Source organism: Somniosus microcephalus, chromosome 12 (assembly GCF_052327205.1).
Source record: "Somniosus microcephalus isolate GS21.2 chromosome 12, FLI_Smic_1.0, whole genome shotgun sequence".
NCBI lineage: Eukaryota > Metazoa > Chordata > Chondrichthyes > Squaliformes > Somniosidae > Somniosus > Somniosus microcephalus.
The window spans coordinates 227,178,776-227,201,308 of NC_140998.1; the positions used below are offsets into that span (position 1 = coordinate 227,178,776).

The 22,533-nt window shown below is 45.1% G+C and overlaps 1 protein-coding gene across 2 annotated transcripts in view; it reads left to right on the forward strand.

Moving 5' to 3' along the window:
• Positions 1-6,192: 6,192 nt before the first annotated feature.
• Positions 6,193-22,533, forward strand: part of LOC147110224 (uncharacterized) — a 60,548-nt gene continuing 44,207 nt past the window's right edge. The window contains exons 1-3 of one of the 2 annotated variants that reach the window (XM_086004129.1): positions 6,193-6,740; positions 12,554-12,733; positions 15,805-15,893. In XM_086004129.1, the coding sequence (XP_085860255.1) occupies positions 6,314-6,740; positions 12,554-12,733; positions 15,805-15,893 (696 nt within the window). In that variant the 5' untranslated portion in view covers positions 6,193-6,313. The remainder of the gene's footprint in view (positions 6,741-12,553; positions 12,734-15,804; positions 15,894-22,533) is intronic. The other variant, XM_086004128.1, reaches the window with a different exon arrangement.

Genomic DNA, 22,533 nt, shown 5'->3' on the forward strand with positions numbered 1-22,533 from the left:
AGAAGGTCTCACCCAGCAGACTGGCAAAGTTATTTGTCAGAATGCCTCATCATCAGGGCAGCAAGGGAAGGGCTCTTCCCGCCAGATCTTTTATGCACAACTGGAGTCTCAGCCACTGAATGCAGTCCTCAGGACGGTTGTGGTAGGGAAGAAAATATTGCCCATTCCCTTCCAGAATGTGCATTTGCAAAGAAAGTCTGGAGAGAGCACCTGGGATGTTTTATTAAAGGCGCTATAAAAATGCAAGTTGTTGTTGCTGAAAGATAGAATGGTCACAGCACAGAAGGAGGTCATTCGGCACCTCAAATAGAATATGAGAGAACCAACTAGGGAACAGGATATTTTAGATCTAGTATTGTGCAACGAGAAAGGGTTAATTAATAACCTTGTAGTAAAGGGGCCTTTAGGGAAGAGTGACCATAATATGATAGAATTTTATATTGAGTTTGAAAATGATTTAGTTAAATCCGAAACTAGGGACTTAAATCTAAACAAAGCAAACTACGTAGATATGAGGGGCGAGTTGACTAAGCTAGATTGGGAAACTACATTAAAAGGTATGATGGTAGAGAAGCAATGGCTAGCATTTAAAGAATTAATACATAATTTACAACAAATATACATTCCTTTAAGGCACAAAATTCCCACAGGAAAAGTGGTCTGCCCGTAGCTAACAAAAGAAGTTAGATCAAAGGAGGAGGCTTATAATGTTGCCAAAAAGACTAGTAAGCCTGAGGATTGGGAGGATTTTAGAATTTAGCACAGGAGGACCAAGAAATTGATAAAGAAAGGGAATATAGAATATGAGAGTAAACTAGCGAGAGACATAAAAACAGACTGTTAAAGCTTCTATAGGTATGTAAAAAGGAAAAGATTAGCGAAAGTAAATGTAGGTCCCTTACAGGCTGAGACAGGAGAAATTATAAAGGGGAATAAGGAAATGGCAGAGAAATTAAACAAATATTTTGAGTCTGTCTTCACGGAAGAAGGAGCAAAAAACTTCCCGGAAATAGTGGACAACCAAGGATCTAGTGAAAATGAGGAACTGAAAGAAAGTAGTATTAGTAAAAAAAAGTACTGGAGAAATTAATGGGACTGAAAGCCGATAAATCCCCTGGACCTGATGGCCCGCAGCCTAGGGTTTTGAAAGAGTTGGCTAAAGATATAGTGGATGCATTGGTTGTCATTTTTCAAAATTCCATAGATTCTAGAACGGTTCCTGGGGATTTGAAGATAGCAAATGTAACCCCACTATTTATGAAAGGAGGGAGAGAGAAAATGGGGAACTACAGACCAGTTAGCCTGACATCAATAGTAGGGAAAATGCTAGAATCTATTAATAGGGACATGGTAACAGGGCACTTAGGATTGGGCAGAGTCAACAGATTTATGAAAGGGAAATCGTGTTTGACAAATCTATTCGAGTTTTTTGAGGTTGTAACTAGCAGAATAGATAAGGGGGAACCAGTGGATGTGGTGTATTTGGATTTTCAGAAGGAACTCAATAAGGTGCCACACAAGAGGTTATTAAACAAAATTAGGGCTCATGGGATTGGGGGTAATATACTAGCATGGATTGAGGATTGGTTAACAGACAGAAAACAGAGAGTAGGAATAAACGGGTTATTTTCGGGTTGGCAGGTTGTAAATAGTAGGGTACCGTAAGGATCAGTGCTTGGGCCTCAGCTATTCACAATCTACATCAATGATTTTGATGAGGGGACCAAATGTAATATATCCAAGTTTGTTGATGATACAAAGCTGGGTGGGAATGTAAGTTGTGAGGAGGGTGCAAGGAGGCTTCAAGGGGATATAGGCAGGCCAAGTGAGTGGGCAAGAACATGGCAAAAGGAATATAATGTGGAAAAATGTGGTTATCCACTTTGGTAGGAAAAATAGAAAAGCAGAGTATTTTTTAAATGGTGAGAGATTGGGAAATGTTGGTGTTCAGAGGGACCTGGGTGTCCTTGTACACCTATCAGTGAAAGTTAACATACAGGTACAGCAAGCAATTAGGAAAGCAAATGGTATGTTGGCTTTTACTACAAGAGGATTTGAGTATAAGAGTAAAAATGTCTTACTGCAATTATATAGGGCCCTGGTGAGACCACACCTGGAGTATTGTGTACAGTTTTTGTCTCCTTACCTAAGGAAGGATATACTTGCCATAGAGGGAGTGCAACAAAGGTTCACCAGACTGATTCCTGGGATGGGGGGATTCTCCTATGAGGAGAGATTGAGTAGACTAGGCCTACATTCTCTAGAGTTTAGAAGAATGAGAGATAATCTCATTGAAACATACAAAATTCTTAAAGGGCTTGACAGGGTAGATGCAGGGAGGATGTTTCCCCTGGCTGGGGAGTCTAGATCAAGGGGTCACAGTCTCAGAATACGGGGTCGGCCATTTAGGACTGAGATGAGGAGAAATTTCTTCACTCAGAGGGTGGTGAATCTTTGGAATTCTCTACCCCAGAGGGCTGTGTAGGCTCAGTCATTGAGTATATTCGAGACAGAGATCGATAGATTTTTGAATATTAAAGGAATCAAGGGATATGGGGATAGTGCAGGAGAGTGGAGCTGAGGTAGAAGACCAGCCATGTTCATACTGAATGGCGGAGCAGGCTCGAAGGGCCAAATGACCTACTCCTGCTCCTATTTCTTATGTTCTTGTGTTATGTCGAGCCTGTGCCGGCTCCCTGAAAGGGCACTTCAGCTCGTCCCAGTCTCCCACCCTTTCCCTGTAGTCCTACAAATTTTTTTCCTTCAGGTACTTATCCAATTGCCTTTTGAAAGCCACAATTGAATCTGCCTCCACCACCCTTTCAGGCAATGCATTCCAGATCTTAACCACTAGCTGCGTAAAAAAGTTTTTCCTCATGTCGCCTTTGGTTCTTTTGCCAATCACCTTAAATCTGTGTCCTCTGGTTCTCGACCCTTCCGCCAATGTGAACAGTTTCTCTCTATCTACACTGTCTAGACCCCTCATGATTTTGAACACCTCTATCAAATCTCCTCTCAACATTCTTTGCTCCAAGGAAATCAACCCCAGCTTCTCTAGTCTATCCACATAACTGAAGTCCCTCACCCCTGGAACCATTCTCGTCAATCTTTTCTGCACCCTCTCCAAGGCCTTCACATCCTTCCTAAAGTGCGGTGCACAGAATTGGACCCAATACTCCAGCTGAGGCCAAACCAGTGTTTTAAAAAGTTTCATCATAACTTCCTTGCTTTTGTACTCTATGGGCAGGATTTTCATTGGGCCGTGGAGGCAGGATTGGAGGCGTGTGTGGGGTTAAAATCCCGAAATTGGGGGTCCCGAACCCATCCCGCCCCCAACCCGCCTCCATGCCAGTTTCAAAGGAGGCGGGTACCCGCCCCGCACTGGGACCCGCCTCCCCGAGGCGGGAAGGGGATTAGTGCCAATTAACTGCCTGTTAACAGGTAGTTAACAGGCAGTTTTTTAGCCTAATCCCTATTTTTAATGTTGAAGTGTGGGTTTCCCAACGGCTCCAAACCACGCCAAGTTAGAGGAGGCGGACCGTCGGGATGAAGGGCTTGGAGGGGTCGAGATGTCCGGTGTTCAGGTGAGTGATGGGTGCATGAGTGCAAAGGTAAGTGTGTTTGGTGTGTGTAAAGTGTTTAAATAAGTTTTACATACCTTTACTTACCTTTACAGCCTTCCTTCCTTCAGGTCTCAGGAGTCCCTCATCTCACCGGCACAGAAAGCAGAATGGCTGCGAGTTGTCAAAAATTGCAGCATTCAGCTTTCTGTTCCGGGGAAATCTCTAAGTCATCCTGAGAGGAAGGAATTAACTTAGAATACAGATTGTCAGTGTTTGACAGCTTCAAACAGCTGTGAAACGCTGATATTTCATCTGTCAAAAGGTCTTGACAGATGAAATATCAATCTGTGACGTCACCTGTCGCCGGGTGGCTCCTAATTGGCCTGCTGAGCCCGCTGGGTGGGCTCAACAAGGTGAATCAAGTCAAAATCGTGTGGGTTGGCTGGAACTCGATGGAGGCAGGACTACAACCCTGAAAGTTGTAGTCCCGCCTCCTACCCAACTCCTCAATGAAAATCCAGCCCTATGCCTCTATTTATGAAGCCCAGGATCCCGTGTGCTTTTTTAACGGCTGTCTCACCTGCCCTGCCACCTTCAACGATTTGTGAACAAACACCCCCAGGTCTCTCTGTTCAAGTACCCCCTTTAGGATTGTACTCTTTAGCTTATTTTGCCTCTCCTCATTCTTCCTACCAAAATGTATCACTTCGCACTATTCTGCATTAAATTTCATCTGCCACGTGTCTGCCCATTCCACCAACCTGTCTATGTCCCCTTGAAGTCTATCACTATCCTCCTCACTCTTCACTATACTTCCAAGTTTTGTGACACCTGCAAATTTTGAAATTGTACCCTCTATACCCAAGTCATACTCATTAATATATATCAAGAAAAGCAGTGGCCCTAGTCCCGACCCCTGGGGAACACCACTGTGTACCTTCTTCCAGTCTGAAAAACAACCATTCACCATTACTCTCTGTTTCCTGTCATAGTGGTTTAGTGAAGATTCACCTCGAGCAGCTCAAGAACATAAGACTCTGTGCTCTACGGACTGCTCCCAAGGACACACACCAAGACAAAATCAATTGCTGCTGGAGGGCCATCAACTTGGTGAAAGACGTCCTTAGGTCTGCCCAAAGCTTGCTGGTTTTCCAGAGCATGGAGCTATCTGAGACCGAGTGTTGCAGACTGGCACATTTCATGGTCCAGGAATACGTGCTGAGGGAGGAACTAAACTTGGTGCAGCAGCCGCAAAAGCTAAGTGGGGAATGGTCACTATCAATGGCTCTTGCGCCGTTTTGTTTATTTTTGTGTACAGAGAGGCTGAATGCTACGCAACATTCTCTCGGCCTTAATGTTTTCAAAGAACCAAATGGCCCGGAGTTTGCTGTATGACTAACAGTGAGGCTAGAAGCATTCACCATTATTAAGGAGTAAATTAGTAAGGATTCTTCAATCTGATTGGTTTAAGAGACACACCATTGTTCACACGGGTCCCAGGTCCCCAGTAGAGGGCGCTGCGCTGTATTACTTTCCAATCACCACAAGTTGCAGTGCCAAATCCCACAGAACGTCTGTGGGCAAGTGGAAGTATTGGCCCTGAAATTAGATCGGGGGCTTGCCGCACGTGCAAGCCCCCAATCTGCACTCACCCTGCGCGCCGACATCTGAAGCCCGGGCCTGCTTGCATTTCCTTTCACAGGCCCGGTTCAGCTGTCGGCGCATGTGCTAACCTGATCCAGCGGCGTAGTTAGTGCGATGTGCTGGCTGGGATCAGGTGAGCACTGTGCAGCCAATCAGGGGAGGGGAAACTCATTCATGAGTTTGACAGTAAGAGCTGTCAAACTCATGAAAACTACGGGGGCCCAAAACACTATTTAAACTTTAAATAAAAATTTAAAAAACATCCCAATCATTAAATTAAGTATAAATAAGTTAAAAAAAATAATTTAAACAATAATTTTTTTTTGAAAAAAATAAATTTTTAATTAAAAGGGTCTAAAACTAAACTTACCTTATTGTAGATTCTTTAAAATAATAAACCTGTGGAAAAAACATTTCTAAATTGCACTAAAACACCACTTAAATACTTACGTGTGCTTTTTACAAGCGCAAAGACCGGAGGCCTTTAGACATGCGCAAATCCCCCAAACCAGAGGAAATCCAAGACGCACGCGCTGCCCCCTACAGCGCACGCGCTAGCCTCTTCACCTCTTGGGTTAGAGGAGAGGAAATGCCAGTTTTCAGCACATGCGCTGTGCATGCTGAAAACCGGCATTTCCTCCGGCCAGACGCGTGAGTACTCACGTGTTTGGGGAGGAATTACTGCCCCATTGAATGGCTAGTGCCATTCGTTTGCCGCTGACCGTAAAATCTGGGCCGATATCTCCTTATGTGGCTGGTGTCAAATTTTGTTTGATAACTACATTAAGGCAGTATATAAATGCAAGTTGTTGTTGTACAGAAATGTTTTTGAGGGGATTGTACATGTTTATATTTTGGTTTTTCGTGAATAAAGCTTTGGCAAAAAAATCCATGGCTCTGGTGCTGTCTATTTGGTGATGTTACCAAGGTAAATATTTGCTGAATCACCCTGAAATGAGGTGTGGCGGCAAAACCACTTCCTGCATCGCAGTGACTGAATCAGGAAATAGTCTCTTGGGTTGGGAGAAAGGCAGAGTGTAAATTGATTGTTGAGTTCCGACAGTAAATCACCAATCTTGATCTCTGCTCGATTGTATTGGGTGACGATGGCGGGTTCAGCTTCACCACCTGCCAGAAGAGCACAGCTCGGCGAGGACGCACATTCTACCTTTAGAATTAATAGGATGTATATCAGAATCAGCGATTGCTTCACTCGGACTGTTGGCGGGATAATCCGCCTATTTGCTTTTGCAGGGGCGAGTATTCTTGTTCTGAGGGAATTGCAATCAATGGCTTTATCCGGCGTCCTCGCAAAAGTGGTTGAACCTTTTGGTCTGTTCTTGAGGGCAATAAAACCAGGGAGCATCGTAGTTGAGTTTGAGGAAAGAAACCCACTGAGCGAAGACACATTAAATCTATTCCTCCAAAAACTCAAGGCCAGGCTGCAGGAACTGATGCCCTCTGGTAACTTCTGGATCGAGAGAGTTGAAGACCCTGCGAATGCCGGAGCCCCACTGGAGCCGCTGATCTCAGGTAACTCGTTCATATTCACAAGGAGGGGGCTGAACATTGACCCGGATTTTATGGGGCTATGACCGGGTAATGAAGGGGGGTGGGAGGATTCAGGAAAGAGTAAATTTAAAAGCAGCGAGAGAAATGTCAAGGCTCTAGAGCAGAGTAGAGTTTTAGGTAAAAATAAGCAGAGTGGGTCAGGAAGGGACAAAGAGAGTAACAAAAGTAATAAGGCATCAGTGACTAAGGTGACATCAGGGGAAAATAGAAATAAGTCAAAGCTAAAGGCACTATATCTGAATGTGTGAAGCATTCGCAACAAAATAGATGAATTAATCGCGCAGATAGAAATGAACAGGTTTGATCTAATAGCCATAACGGAGACGTGGTTGTAAAGTGGCCAAGGTTGGGAACTAAATATTCTAGGATACATATCTTTTAGAAGGGATAGGCAAAATGGAAAAGGAGGAGGGGTAGCCCTGATAATAAAGGATAGGATAAAGGCAGTAGAGAGAAAGGATCTTAGCTCTGAAAATCAAGAAGTAGAATCGGTTTGGGTGGAACTAAGAAACAGCAAGGGGCAGAAAATATTTACAATTTCAAAACCTAGCTCATTAGCATTTTAATCAACTTTCATCTCAGTGCCTTTTTTAAACACGTGAATACATTTTGCTTTAAAATGCACCCTTAAATACAAGTGTTTTTTTCCAAATCCTGTTTGCGGAAGATGTTCAAAAATCTTGAAATATGACACTCTGCCATTCTTACATGCAAATCTCAATACCTCACACTTGGCTGCATTAAAATACAAGAGGTAGAATTTCCATTGGCTCACGCTATGTTTCTGCTTTGAACTACATTGGATTACACTACATTTCTACATTGGATTACACTACATTTCTACATTGGATTACACTTGCCGTGTCTCTATCGCTGAAAAGGTAAAAAGATTTTTACCTTTAAACTTCCGGCTATGTGTCTGCTGAACTGGTTCTACTCGTTTTTCAACGCTGCTGGCTTGTAGGTAGCAGCTCCACTTGCTGTCCAGTGACTCGTTTTACCGGTTTTCAGCTTTGCTGGTCGCTGCCTTGTGATTTTACCTATTTTCCACCGCTTTGATCTACGGTGACCTCCAACTTGCATCAATTTCGCCATCATCTTTCTGCACCGCTACCGACTCTCATTCCTACAGCAACTACCTCCAACCTCGAACTCTCTACCCTTCAAATAGCTTCTGGACTTCACTCGCCTGCATTGGACAGCGGTTCATCGATGTTCCATACCGGCCCCATCCTGCTTACGTTGGCTTTGTCCTTCCTTGGGACCTCTGACTCTGACCCTGGCTTCCCTACTATTGTCTCCAACCTATTCCCTGCTACCAGGAAATATGTATTCCATTAATTATTACATTTAAACAGGCCTATGTGACCTGAGCTTTTCCCATGTCCATTCGTGTGTGCACTTTGGCTACCGCTCCGCACCCGAGCCATTCCACTTTTTCCCCCTACTTTCCTTTTCTCTCGATCCCTCCCTGACCGCTCTCTCCTGTCGGCATGCCTCCTTTCATCTCTCCTCTCTCGGATATACTGCCCTCCCAAATCGCTACCCCAATCCTTCATTACTCTTCGACCATCCTACTCTCCTGCCACCGTTCTAGGCTTCGCTGCCTCTTAGATAAGCCTACAGCTTCCCTCTGTGCCTCTCTTGGCATCCTACGAAGGGCCCATCGAGGCACTCATCGCTGCCGCCTTACGAGCAGCAATCACAACTGTCCCATCCTACTCTCTCGCCGACCTTCCGCCCAGCGCGCCCACAGGGGGCAAATCTTGCCAATCTCCTTCCCATCCAACTCATCCCCCCCCAGCGCTGACCCTGTGGATGCTGGCAGTGGGGCAGCCATCACCGACCCTCTCTGCATCTCCCTCCAGAATGTCCGTTCACTTGCAAACAAGGCCCCTTGCCATCCATGAGCTTATCGTGGATCATTGCATCGACATCATGGCCCTGACAGAAACTTGGTTGAGGGGTGATGACACCTTGCCCTTAAATGAAGCTTCCCCGCCTGGCTATACCTTCCACCACTTGCCCCGCTCAGACCGTTGTGGTGGCGGTGTGGCTCTCATTACCAAATCACACCTTGGTCTCCCTATTCCTCTGGCAGCTTCTCTTCCTTTGAGCATTTCACCTTATTCCAGCCCTCCCACCTCTCATTTAAAATTCTTGTTCTCTACCCAAGTACCAAAAATGTTTTATTACTGAGATATCTTCGCTGTTCTCCTCCCTCAGCCTCTGCACCGAACGACTTCTCATCCTCGGTGATTTCAACCTCCATCTCAATTCGTCATGCTCTCTCTCCTCTGCGTTCACTAGCCTCCAAACCTCCCTTAATCGCTCCCTCCATGTAAACTCCCCAACCCATATTCACGGCCACCCCCTCAATCTTGCTATCTCTCATGGCCTCACTACTCCCATCATGTCAATCGCCAATAAGGCCATCTCTGACCATTTCTTCATATAGCCCTCCACCCACATGCCCCTTCCACCCACCCCCCCAACCCTACTTCCTTCTGTGTCCGCCCCTGAAAAAAACTCTCTCCTAACTCTCTTTCAACTGCATTTATGAAATCCCAACTGTCCAGCCTCTGGCCCGCCATTCACCATGACATTTCTGCAGCTACCGATCTGCTCAACCACACCCTCACCACTATCTTTGGTGCCCTAGTCCCATCTAATTACCCTCTCTCACCCTGGCCGTTTCCCCTGGTACGGCGCTCATCTTCGCTCCCTTAAATCCGAGGGATGCAGACTTGAACAGATATGGCGGACAACTGGTTTAGCCATTCACCACCAGATCTGGCTGGACCACATAACGCATTATCGGGTCCTGCTCTCGTCTGCCAAAATTCCTCACTATTCCAGAATCATTCTGGAATGCAAAGATAAACCCCGGCTCCTATTCTCTACTGCTAACTGTCTTCTTAAACCCCTCTCTCCTGTCTCCTTCACCCTCACTTCCGATAACAAATGTGAGGAGCTCATAGACTTCTCTCTTGTCTCTAAGATTGAGACCATCCATTCAGCTGCCTCTGCCACTTCCCTTCCTTCCCCTAGCCCACCGGGCCAAACTTCCTCTAAGGTTCCCCCCCTGCCCTAGCCCTGAACTCACATCTATCTCTAGTTTCTCTCCGATCTCCCCTCATGACCTCTCCGTGCTCATCTTGTCCATGAGACCCATTTCCTGCTCCCTCGACCCTATTCCCACCAAACTGCTGACCACCCAACTTCCTTTTCTGGCTCCCATGTTAGCTGATATTGTTAACGGTTCTCTCTCCTCAGGTACTGTCCCCCTCTCCCTCAAATCTGTTGTCATTACCCCTCTCCTCAAAGAACCAAACCTTGATCCCTCCATCCTTGCAAACTACCGCCCCATCTCCAACCTCCCTTTCCTCACCAAAGTCCTTGAACGTGTTGTTGCCTCCCAAATCCGTGCCCATCTTTCCCGCAATTCCATGTTTGAATCCCTCCAATCAGGTTTCCGCCCTTGCCACAGTGCCGAAACGGCTCTCATCAAAATCACAAATGACATCCTTTGTGACTGTGACAAAGGTAAACTATCCCTCCTCATCCTTCTTGGCTTGTCTGCAGCCTTTGACACAGTTGACTACTTCATCCTTCTCCAATGCCTCTCCACCGTCGTCCAGCTGGGTGGGACTGCACTCGCCTGGTTCCATTCTTATCTATCTAATCGTAACCAGTGAATCACCTGCAACGGCTTCTCTTCCCGCTCCCGCATCGTTACCTCTGGTGTCCCCCAAGGATCGATGCTTGGCCCCCTCCTATTTCTCATCTACATGTTGCCCCTTGGCGATATCATCCAAAAACACAGTGTCAGTTTCCACATGTACGCTGACGACACCCAGCTCTACCTCACTACCACTTCTCTCGACCCCGCCACGGTGTCTGAATTGTCAGACTGCTTGTCCGACATCCAGTTCTCCAATTAAGTATTGGGAAAACCGAAGCCATTGTTTTTGGTCCCCGCCACAAACTCCGTTCCCTAGGCACTGATTCCATCCCTCTCCCTAAACATCTGTCTGAGGCTGAACCACACTGTTCGCAACCTTGGTGTCATATTTGACCCTGAAATGAGCTTCCGACCAGATATCCGCAGCATAGCAAAGACTGTCATAACACCGTCCCTCTCCGCCCTTGCCTCAGCTCATCTGCTGCTGAAACCCTCATCCATGCCTTTGTTACCTCTAGACTTGACTATTCCAACGCACTCCTGGCTGGCCTCCCACATTCCACCCTACGTAAACTTGAGGTCATCCAAAACTTGTCTGCCTGTGTTCTAACTTGCACCAAGTCCCATTCGCCCATCACCCCTATGCTCGCTGACATACATTGGCTCCCGGTTAAGCAGCGCCTCAATTTCAAAATTCTCGTCCTTGTTTTCAAATCCCTCCATGGCCTCGCCCCTCCCTATCTCTGTAATCTCCTTCAGCCCCACAACCCCCGAGATATCTTTGCTCCTCTAATTCTGCCCTCTTGAGCATCCCTGATTATAATGGCTCAACCTTTGGTGGCCGTGCCTTCTGTTGCTTTGGCCCTAAGCTCTGGAATTCCCTGCCTAAACCTGTCTGCCTCGCTACCTCTCTTTCCTCCTTTAAGATGCTTCTTAAAACCTACCTCTTTGATGAAACTTTTGGTCACCTGCCCTAATTTATCCTTATGTGGATCGTGTCAAATTTTTTGTCTTAAAATACTCCTGTGCAGTGCCTTGGGACATTTTAGTATGTTAAAGGCGCTATATAAATACAAGTTGCTGTTGTTGTTGTAATGTTGAGCTGTGTCATTCAATTCCTCAGGCTTGAAACAGGGATTAGGAGCGCGATCTTGCCAGCCCTGGGGAGGCGGGTATGGAGGCGGGATTGCCGGGAAAATGGCAGAATTTGGGGGTGGGTGCCCAACCCGCCTCCAAGCCATGTTGCCAGGAGGTGGGTAGCCGTCCCGTGCCGGGTCCCGTCTCCTTGGAGGCGGGAAGGGATTACAGCCACTTAACTGCCTGTTAACAGGTAGTTAACAGGCAGAAAATAGGCTTATCACCGTTTTGCCCACACAAGTGCGGGCTTCCCGAAGGCTCCGAACCCGCCAGGGTCACTGAGGCGAGTAGTGGATCTGCAAAAGTGTGTTGTGAAGGTAAGTGATGGGTGCAAGTGTGGAGAGGTGAGTATCTGAGGTAAGTGGCAAGTGTTAGAAAAAGTGTACTTACCTTTGTTTCTTCCTGCAGGCTTCAGTCGGTGGGTATGCGGAGAGTCTCGCACCTCCACGGTAGAGATGACAGATGGCCGTTGCATTCTCCAATGCAACAACCATCTCATTTTTGCAAAAGAAAGAGGTTTGATGAGGTCTTGAATTCAAGACCTCATCAAACTACAGGGAATGTCAGTGTTTGACAGCATCACAGAGCTGTCAAACGATGACAATTCATCTGTCAAAATCTGCAACCGGCTTTCCCTTAATTGACCGGCTAAGCCCGCTGGTCAATCAAGGGAAATAGCGTGGGTTGGCCAGAAGTTGATGGAGGCGGGACTGTAACCCGAGAAGTGGGAGTCCTGCCTCCAAAAGCTCTCCATTGGCAAAATCACCCCCTAGGTGTTCATTGTCCCACCACTGTGCAGTTGGCTACCTCGACTGGACTGCAAAATCAGCTCTTAATTGCTTAAATCTTTTGCAGATTGTGGTGATCATTAACTTTTAATATTATGTGTGAGTTTAGGAGGACGTGGAATAAGATTGGATCCGTTCAAATCTATGTTCACCTTTTTTTGTAGAGGTGGATTTTGCACAGCATATTCTGAAAACTGTTTGTAATGAACTTGAAGATAAAGTGAAAGTCCTATCAAGCGAAACAGTGGATTGGCTTGGCATCAGATATACTATAGGGGACATCAACTGCCTTATTAAGGAATTTGAAGAAAAACGTACTAAGATTTCCATGCTGTCACAAAATGGTAAATAAAATTCAAATCAAATGTTCAAATGTTCTCAGTATCTTTTACACCTGAAACAACCAGTATTTTGTGATAAAGGAATATGCATGTAGTGCAAAATCTAAAATGTTGAAATTATTTGGCAAAATAAATCTTAAAATAAAGCAAGGATTGTTACAAAACAAACTTGAAATTGAGAAAATAAGGAACTTGTACATACAGTTCAAAAATACTTCATTGGCTGTAAAGCGCTTTGGAACTTCTTGAGGTTATGAAAGGTGCTGTCGAAATGCAAGTTGTTTGTTTGTTTCTTTCTTTCCTTCCATTCGCTTTAATTTATTTAATCTCCAAATGGAGTTGGATGTATATAAATATATATATATGGAAAAGAGAAATGGCCCAAAAACTTCTCATGACAGGGAAATTAATATTATTTGCAACGTTTACACATCTGGTCAACATAAAAATACATGTAGCATTCCATTACATTCACATTTTACCAATCTAGGTTAACCATGATATATATAAGGTTACATTCCCCGAGACATCATGCCATCAGTGCATCTGTGATTTTCTGATAAGCCTCCTGCTGTGTGCGAGACATGGTTGGTGATGTGGGGTCAAAGAAGATTTTGCCCAGAAGATCACAGGGCACTCCGAAAGTCACAAACGAATGTTACTCAGCATATAGACGGTTGGGTGAAATTAAGATAGCACTATGTATTAGCAGACACGAGGACTCTTTTTGGCAGTTGGAGAATGGTCACTGTGATCGATAGGCGAGGCTGGCATAAAGGTAGTTTGGAGTTTGCTGTAAGGACTCTATTCCATTCTCCCAGTTTCTCTGTCTCCGCCGCATCTGCTCTGATGATGCCACCTTCCATATGAGTGCTTCCGACATGTCTTCCTTTTCCTCAACCAAGGATTCCCCTCTACTGTGGTTGACACGGACCTTGACCGTGTCCGTTTCATTTCCCGCACTTCTGCTCTCACCCTTTCCCCTCCCTCCCGGAACCACAATAGGGTTCCCCTTGTCCTCACCTTTCACCCCAACAGACTCCACATTCAACGGATCATCCTCCGCCATTTCCGCCACCTCCAGTGTGATCCCACCACCAAACACATCTTCCCCTCACTTCCCCTTTCAGCATTCCGAAGGGACCGCTCCCTCCGCGACACCCTGGTCCACTCCTCTATCACCCCCAACACCCCTTCCCCTTCGCCTGGCACCTTCACAGGCAAGCACAGGAGATGCAACACATGCCCTTTTACCTCCTCCCTTCCCACTGTCCAGGGCCCCAAACACTCCTTCCAGGTGAAACAGCGATTTACTTGTACTTCTAGCAATTTAGTATACTGTATTCACTGCTCACAATGCAGTCTCCTCTACATTAGGGAGACCAAACGCAGATTGGGTGACCCCGAGCTTCTGGTCGCCTGTCACTTTTAATTCTCCGCTCCACTCCCACTCTGACCTCTCCATCCTGGGCCTCTTACACTGTTCCAATGAAGCTCAACGTAAGCTCGAAGAACAGCACCTCATCTTTCAATTAGGCACTTTACAGCCTTCTGGACTCAACATCGAGTTCAACAATTTCAGACCATAACCTCTGCCCCTATCATTTTATTTTCTTCTCTCACATGGCAGCTGTTGATGATTCTGCCAGTGCCATTTACACTTCATCTAGAGTCATCTTTTGTTTCTTAACTTGTCCCATTACCTTCTCCTTTTGCCTTGCACCATCATCCCTTTTGTCTCTTAATCTCTCCTGCCTTCCATCCTATCACAGACCTTCCCTTTTGTCTTTCCTCCCCTTCCCCTCTCCCTGCCCCTACACTTGTTAAAAACCTGTTACATCTGCAACTTTTTCCAGTTCTGACGAAGGGTCATCGACCTGAAACGTTAACTCTGTTTCTCGCTCTACAGATGCTGCCTGACCTGCTGAGTATTTCCAGCATTTTCTGTTTTTATTGGAGTTTGCTGTAGTGTTTGAGCAGGTAGTCAGGGACTGTGGCTTTTGGTCTTCCTGGGATGGGAGGAGTGGCTGGGGATAGGGTGGGGTGGGATAATGGGGTGTGTTTGCAGAACTGGGCTCACAGCTTTAGGCACTTTTCTAGCCTTAGACACACTCTCTGTTCTTTCAAAATTTCTTTATGTAATAATCTTTTTTTTTTCATTCCCTCCCACGGTACTGAAATAATGGCCTAGAAATTCAGTTGCCTTAGCGCCGCTTTTGAGGTGCTAGAGGGACTAGCGCCAGAGTTATGGCCAGTTTAGAAATTCCCTGGGGCCCTAAATCGGCGTTGCACCGGTAGCGCTGCGCCGGCACCGATGACGTCATCGGTGTGCGCAGCGTCCCGGTTGCCGTGGTAACCCGCCCGAACTCCGAAATTGAGTTGCGGCCGCCTCGCCCGTGGCAGCCGCAAACAACGTTCTGTCAGAGGTGCCTTACTCCAGTTTGCGCCGGCGCATTAAAGGCCCCGCGGCGGCCGGCCACTTTCCCGCCGGCCGCCTGCCCGCAGCTCCCTCCCCGGACTTCTCCCCCGCCCCCCCCCCCGGAACAGATGCAAGCCCGGCACTTGTCCGAGCTGCCGGGCTCATTTTTAAGCTGATTTGCGCGGGCCGCGGCCGGGTGCAGGCAGCTCCTCCTTAACGGGAGGAGGAGGCCTGCACGTCCCCAGCCTGCCGCACCGCATCGGGTGCCGCAGTGCCGGAATTGCGGCGCGAAACGGCAGTTAGCGCCGATGTACTGCCGCAAAGACCCTTCAGTAGCGCCGGCAGCCGTTTGGGCGCGGCACTACTGAATTTTTGGCGCGCGCAGGGGGACTTAGCGCCGGCACTAACTTCCGGCGCTAAAGCCCTGCCTACGCCAGAACCCAATTTCTAGGCCAATGTTTCTTGCGATTCTATTTGCTTACCATGAGTAACAGTAGAACAGCCGTTAATCCATTTCTTATTGGAATGTCTTGTTGGTTGTGAGTGTAGTAAACATCAAAGGCATGGTTAGATATGTTAGTGCATAGATGACACTGCCTGTTAGATATGTAAACCGCTTCATTAAACATTCTAAATCAATTATTTTGTTTAACAGGAAAAGGAAAAAGTTTCATACTGAATCTTCTTCTGTGTATGACATCTGACAGTGAAGAGGAATACAAGCAAAACAATATGAACCTGAAGGTAGTGGTCACTTTTTTAATGTGTAGGCAAAAAATTGTGATTACATTGTAAAAAGACAATTTAAAAATGTAACTTAATAATTTTGTTTTGATGTGTGTGCATGTGTATATGTGTGACGTGGGATAAAAATAACAGATCCTAAACATCACATGTAGGTGCTCCCCTACATTAGATATAGAATGATGCAATTTGACACTTACCCCAGAGGACAGAAAGTCTCATTCCCGGCTTCATATGCTGTTATTGCGAGATTCTTTGTTCTTGCTCAAGTTTCTAGATGGTGCACTGCATGCTTAGGATAAACTTTCAGAACCAATCTCAACATGCAATTGCTTTTTGTCAGGTCATCATAGAACATCACTGTATTAAATCTAATCATTCTGCATAACATTAAAATATGATGGTCTGAGGCGCGAGTTGGGTAGGATTGATTGGGGAATGTCACTCAAAGGGTTAACGGTGGATAGGCACTGGCAAACATTCAAAGACCGCATGGATGAACTACAGAATTTGTTCATCCCAGTTTGGCATAAAAATAAAACAAAAAAGGTGACTCAACCGTGGCTAACGAGGGAAATTAGGGATAGCATAAGATCCAAGGAGAGGACATATAAATTGGCCAGAAAAAGCAGTAATCCAGAGGATTGGGAGCAGTTTAGGATTCAACAAAGGAGGACAAAGGGATTCATTAAGAAAGGGAAAATAGAATATGAGAGTAAGCTTTCAGGGAACATAAAAACTGACTGTAAAAGCTTTTATAGATATGTGAAGAGAAAAAGATTGGTGAAGTTAAGCGTAGGTCCCTTGCAGTCAGAATCAGGGGAATTTATAATGGGGAACAAAGAAATGGCAGACCAATTAAATACATATTTTGGTTCTGTCTTCACAAAGGAGGACACAAATAACCTCCCAGAGATGTCGGGGAACATAGGGTCTAATGAGAGGGAGGAACTGAAAGAAATCAGTATTTGTAGGGAAATGGTGTTAGGGAAATTGATGGGATTGAAGGCAGATAAATCCCCAGGGCCTGATAATTTACATCCTAGGGTACTTAAGGAAGTGGCCTTAGAAATAATAGATGCATTGCTGATCATCTTCCAACATTCGATGGAATCTGGAACAGTACCCATGGATTGGAGGGTAGCTAATGTTACCCCACTATTCAAAAAAGGTGGTAGAGAGAAAACAGGGAATTACAGACCAGTAAGCCTGACATCGGTAGTGGGGAAAATGCTAGAGTCCATTATAAAAGATGTAATAGCAGAGCACTTGGAAAACAGTGACAGGATCGGACAAAGTCAACATGGAAATACAAAAGGTAAATCGTGCTTGACTAATCTACTGGAATTTTTTGAGGATGTAACTAGTAAAACAGATAAGGGAGAACCAGTGGATGTGGTGTATTTGGACTTTCAGAAGACTTTTGATAAGGTCCCACATAAGAGATTAGCATGTAAAGTTAAGGCACATGGGATTGGGGGCAAGGTATTGACTTGGATAGAGAACTGGTTGGCAGATAGAAAGCAAAGAGTTGGAATAAACGGGTCTTTTTCCGAGTGGCAGGCAGTGACTAGTGGGGTACCGCAGAGATCGGTCCTTGGACCCCAGCTATTCACAATATATATTAATGATCTAGACAAGGGAACTAGATGTAATATCTCCAAATTTGCAGACGACACAAAGCTGGGTGGTCGTGTGTGCTGTGAGGAGGATGCCGAGAAACTACAGGATGATTTGGACAGGTTGGGTGATTGGGCAGGAGCATGGCAGATACAATATAACGTGGATAAATATGAGGTTATCTACTTTGGTGGCAAAAACAGGAAGGCAGATTATTATCTGAATGGCAATAGATTGGGAGAAGGGGAAGTGCAACGAGACCTGGGTGTCCTTGTGCACCAGTCGCTGAAGGTAAGCATGCAGGTGCAGCAGGCGGTTAAGAAGGGAAATGGTATGTTGGCCTTCATAGCGAGAGGGTTTGAGTACAGGAACAAGGATGTCTTGCTGCAGTTATACAGGGCCTTGGTGAGACCACACCTTGAGTATTGTGTGCAGTTTTGGTCGCCTTATCTGAGGAAGGATATTCTTGCCATGGAAGGAGTTCAGCGAAGATTCACCAGGCTGATACCTGGGATGGCAGGAATTACGTATGAGGAGAGATTGGGACGATTGGGCTTGTACTCGCTGGAGTTTAGAAGAATGTGAGGGATCTCATTGAAACTTATAAAATTCTGGCAGGACTAGACAGACTAGATGCAGGGAGGATGTTCCCGATGGTCGGGTAGTCCAGAACCAGGGGTCACAGTCTAAGGATAAGGGGTAAGCCTTTTAGGACAGAAATGAGGAGGAATTTCTTCACCCAGAGAGTGGTGAACCTGTGGAATTCTCTACCACAGAAGGCAGTAGCGGCCAATTCATTAAATATATTGAAGAAGGAGTTGGATATATTTCTTAAGGCTAAAGGGATCAAGGGGTATGGGGTGAAAGCAGGGACCGGGTACTGAACTTGGATGATCAGCCATGATCGCATTGAATGGTGGAGCAGGCTCGAGGGGCCGAATGGCCTACTCCTGCTCCTATCTTCTATGTTTCTATGTTTCTATATGAGACTCTGCCACTATTCTATACAGACTTCACTTATAAACTAACTGTCCCTAAACTGCCCCACTCCAGAGAGTTGTCTTTTGGATGAGATTTTAAACTGAGGGCCTGTCTGCCCTCTCAGGTGAATGTAAAATATCCCATGGGACTATTCAAAGAAGAGCAGGGATGTTATCCCAGTATCCTCGCCAACATTTATCCCTCAACAAACACCAATAATAAATAGATTATCCGTTCGTTTCTCTGATTGGCGTTTGTGGGGCCTTACTGTGCACAAGTTGGCTGCTGTGTTTCCTTATATTACAACAGCAACTGCACTTCAAAAAGTACTTCTGGCTGTGAAGTGCTTTAGGATATCCTGAGGCTGTAAAAGGCGCTATATTAATGCAAGTTCTTTCTTTAACTGATAATCTCTTTAGACTACAGGCATATGGGTTCACTGCCACCTTGAGCCTGTGTGTGTGTTTATGACTAAATCACACTATCTCGGATTGTCTCTTCAGAGAAAGAGTGAGAAAAACAAAAACTGCCCTTCGACCCCGCTCCCTTCACTACGTATGTTGAGGATTAGCCTGCTGACTTGCCAATCAAAGTTACCTCCTTGAATGAAAAGCGACCTCCTTGGTGCGGAACTGTGCAGCACCTGTATGACTCATTATTTAAACCCCTGCCAGGCATATTGGCCCAGAATTTACTGGATTGGGGCATCTCGCTGCGTGCGCCGTGATTTGTATTTTTTTCCTCACCATTCAGCTCCAATTATTTTTGATCCACAAAATGCTGGAAGTGCGAATTGATGATGAGGGAAATGGGGCATCTGAGCCTTTGGTGAATGATGGGACCAATAGTTTACCTCCTTAACCAATTAAATTTAAGGACAAAGAAAGAAACAATGCGAGTGATGGAAAAGGGTGAATTAAAGTAAATTAGATACAGAAAGAGAAATAAAGAGAGGCAAAGGTTGGACTAAGGGAGAGAGATAAAAGAGACAGAAAGCAAAATAAGAAAAAAAAAATTACATTTTAAATTTTAAAAAAACCTCTAGGAATAATTTCCTACCTGCAGTGGTGCGACTTCACAGTTTCAGTTGTTCCCTTTCAGGGTCTCCAAGGTTGAGTGGCATGTCAGGACCATAAATCACCCCATTAACAACGTCCTTACATTGTTAAATACCAGCCATAGCTTTCTGCGGTGAGTTTAGTGTGCATTTACGGTGCAAATCTAGCAATTTCTTGACACTCACGGGGAGGTTGACGATGAGCTCCTGTTTTTGTGAGTGTAATAGTGGATTGGCGCAAATCGTCCAGCAATTTGTGGCGATTCACAACTCACGGCATCCTTCCTCGCCACAAACTTCTGGGTTTTCAAAAGGAGTAATAACAGTGTGCATCGTGAACTCGTCGTTATTTTCCCAGGAAATTCTGGGCATTCGAATTAAAACCCAACCTCTCATAATGGTAGCAATTGCTCAGAACCAAACCTAATGATCCCCATCTTTAAGCTAAATTAACATGTAAAAGTAAACAATATATCTGTGATAGTTGGTCTCTCTCGTGTCCCACTTAGGAAACTTCCTAATCAACATTCTAAAGAGTCTGTGTATCTCTGGGAGTTAATCTTTGTAAAATAAATCTGACCTTTCATCAATAAAGTAACCTAAATTAAAACAAAACCATTTCCAGGCTTTATAGGTAAAAGTTCCAAAGAGTTACATTGGCCCTGAATTTGTGGTCGGAGGCTTCCCACGAGGAAATACCTCTGATCCGCAAATAAAATCCGCGCCTACCTGGTGGTCCGGGAGGTACGGAGATTCGCAGTCCCGAACTTCTCTGGGTACCTGCAGTTAGAGGCCCACGTATCCCAGGGGTGCAGGCGGTTCGTGAGCGCCCCTGGGATCACGTGGGCTAGACCAACGAATGACCGAAGGGAATCCCCATTCATTCTTATCGGGTATGTACGGAAACCCTGTAAATATGAATGGGAATATCCCAAAAAATACGCCCAGACATCAAATAAATAAAATTAAAAATCACATTTAAAATGGCATTTAATTAAATATTAAAAACAAAAATTTAATTTTTTGAAAATAAATTTACATGTTTTAAAGGGGCTAAAAATAAACTTACCATATTTAACAAATTTTTTAATGTATAAATGATTGATAAAATGTTATTTTTCTGTTTTTTTAAACTCTTAACACTGGTAAAAGCAGGCCTTACGCCTGGTTTTACCAGGTGTAAGAATTTCATGGGCATTCAGTGGGCAGAAGTTGGGCAAATACCCTGTTATGAATCTTATGATCCATGAAGAAAGACTCATGAAATAACACTGGACGGCCAGCTGGTGGCGCTGTCCAAAGAGTATAAATACTCGGGCGTGGGCCCAGCTTGCCCAGGACATTGTGTAAACAGGAACTAGTGAAAGATAACTAGACCTCCATGTTTTGAAACAAGTTGATTAAAGCCTTGCTTTATACTCGAACCAAGTGCGTAGTGAGTTTTATTACGTCATACCCCATCCGCGGATGCGGATGACCTGTCAAGAAAATTCTTGACAGATCGCAAGTTCCGGGTTTTAGCACATGTGCAGCGCATGCCTAAACCCGGAACTTGCGCGGCCCCTACGGGCATTTACACATCTTGTACGCACCCATAGGGGTTGCAAATTATGGCCCATTAAATTTTATGAATGTGTGCTTACGATGGGAATTTGTATGCGCACTCCCCACAATTTTCTATTCATTGCAATTATGGATGGAAAATCGTATGGTGTGCCCACGTGAATTCCCTTTAGGCATTGCCAGCAGGCGAGGCTCTGTGCCGGGAGTGCATAATCATCAAAATGACCCTAATCAAAAGCTGTAGATATATGCAGCCTACTCCTGATAATTCAAAGTTGCATATTTTGTGCAAACAATTTCAGTTATTCAGTTATTTGAAATAAGTGATTTAAATAACATAGAAAAATGGTAATTTAATGTTAAAATATGTGAAATATCAGATCATTTGAATGAAGTAAGTTTGAGCTAAGAACAGACTGTACGTTGCTTGAGTATCTTTCAACGTAGGGAAAAGTTTACAGGTTAAAGCCCTATTTTTTTTCTGTCTGTGTACGTGTATTCCTCATTTATTCAGCCTCACATACTGACAAAAATCCCATCACCAGTGAGGAGAGGAAAGGAGACGAGCCCAATTCCTTTAATAGAGCATATGCAGACAACGGAAAAAGTGGCCTTGGTTTCCTTCTACACAAGGCCTGCTTCTGGGTCATGCCCTTCATTCTTTGCCTCCTGCCATTGGAAGTAATTTTTCTTCCCCTTTTTTTGTTTCTTGCATCAGACAAAGTCCAGTGTTGTGTTACAGTTTGGGAACTGCCTTGCAGTGAAAGATTTCAAGATGTGCAAAATTGATGAGCTTTTGTTATTACAAAGCATCAATGCCACTTTAACCCATCTTATACTCCGCAACTCAGTGTCAGTGTCCTCGGGCTTATGCTGGTCACTTTGGTCTCAATTGACTCCCTTCAGCAACCTGTTTGGCAGCACCAAGTGACCAGAGCTCTTTGGCTACTGTCCAGATAATCTGATCAGCCTTAGCACAGCAGTTAATTGTGGTTGATCCTGAAACCCAACAAGAGGAAGTGGTGCTGACTGCAAAACCTTCCCACTGTAAGTGGAGGAGCCTGCTTGAGACTGAGCACATGGGCGCTTGTTCACAGGAAGACAATTCTGGTTAAAATGATGTCCAAACCTGATCCGCTCAGCTACAGGTACTTTGGGTTCCATTACTACACAGAAACAAACCTGCAGCTCCAAGGGAATTGAATATAAGAAAACAGTGCTCCCAGGAATGTTCAACAAATGGGATAAGCAGCAATCTCCTTGCTTCCAGTGCTGTTCCCTCAGCGTTTGAGAGAATTCTATGATGATGGCAAAAAGACTATTGCCCCTCCTCCTGCTGTAGCAATGCCCCAGGGCATAGGTTGCAGTGTTGGCATCAACTACAAAAAAAAGACTTGCATTTATATGGTGCCTTTCATG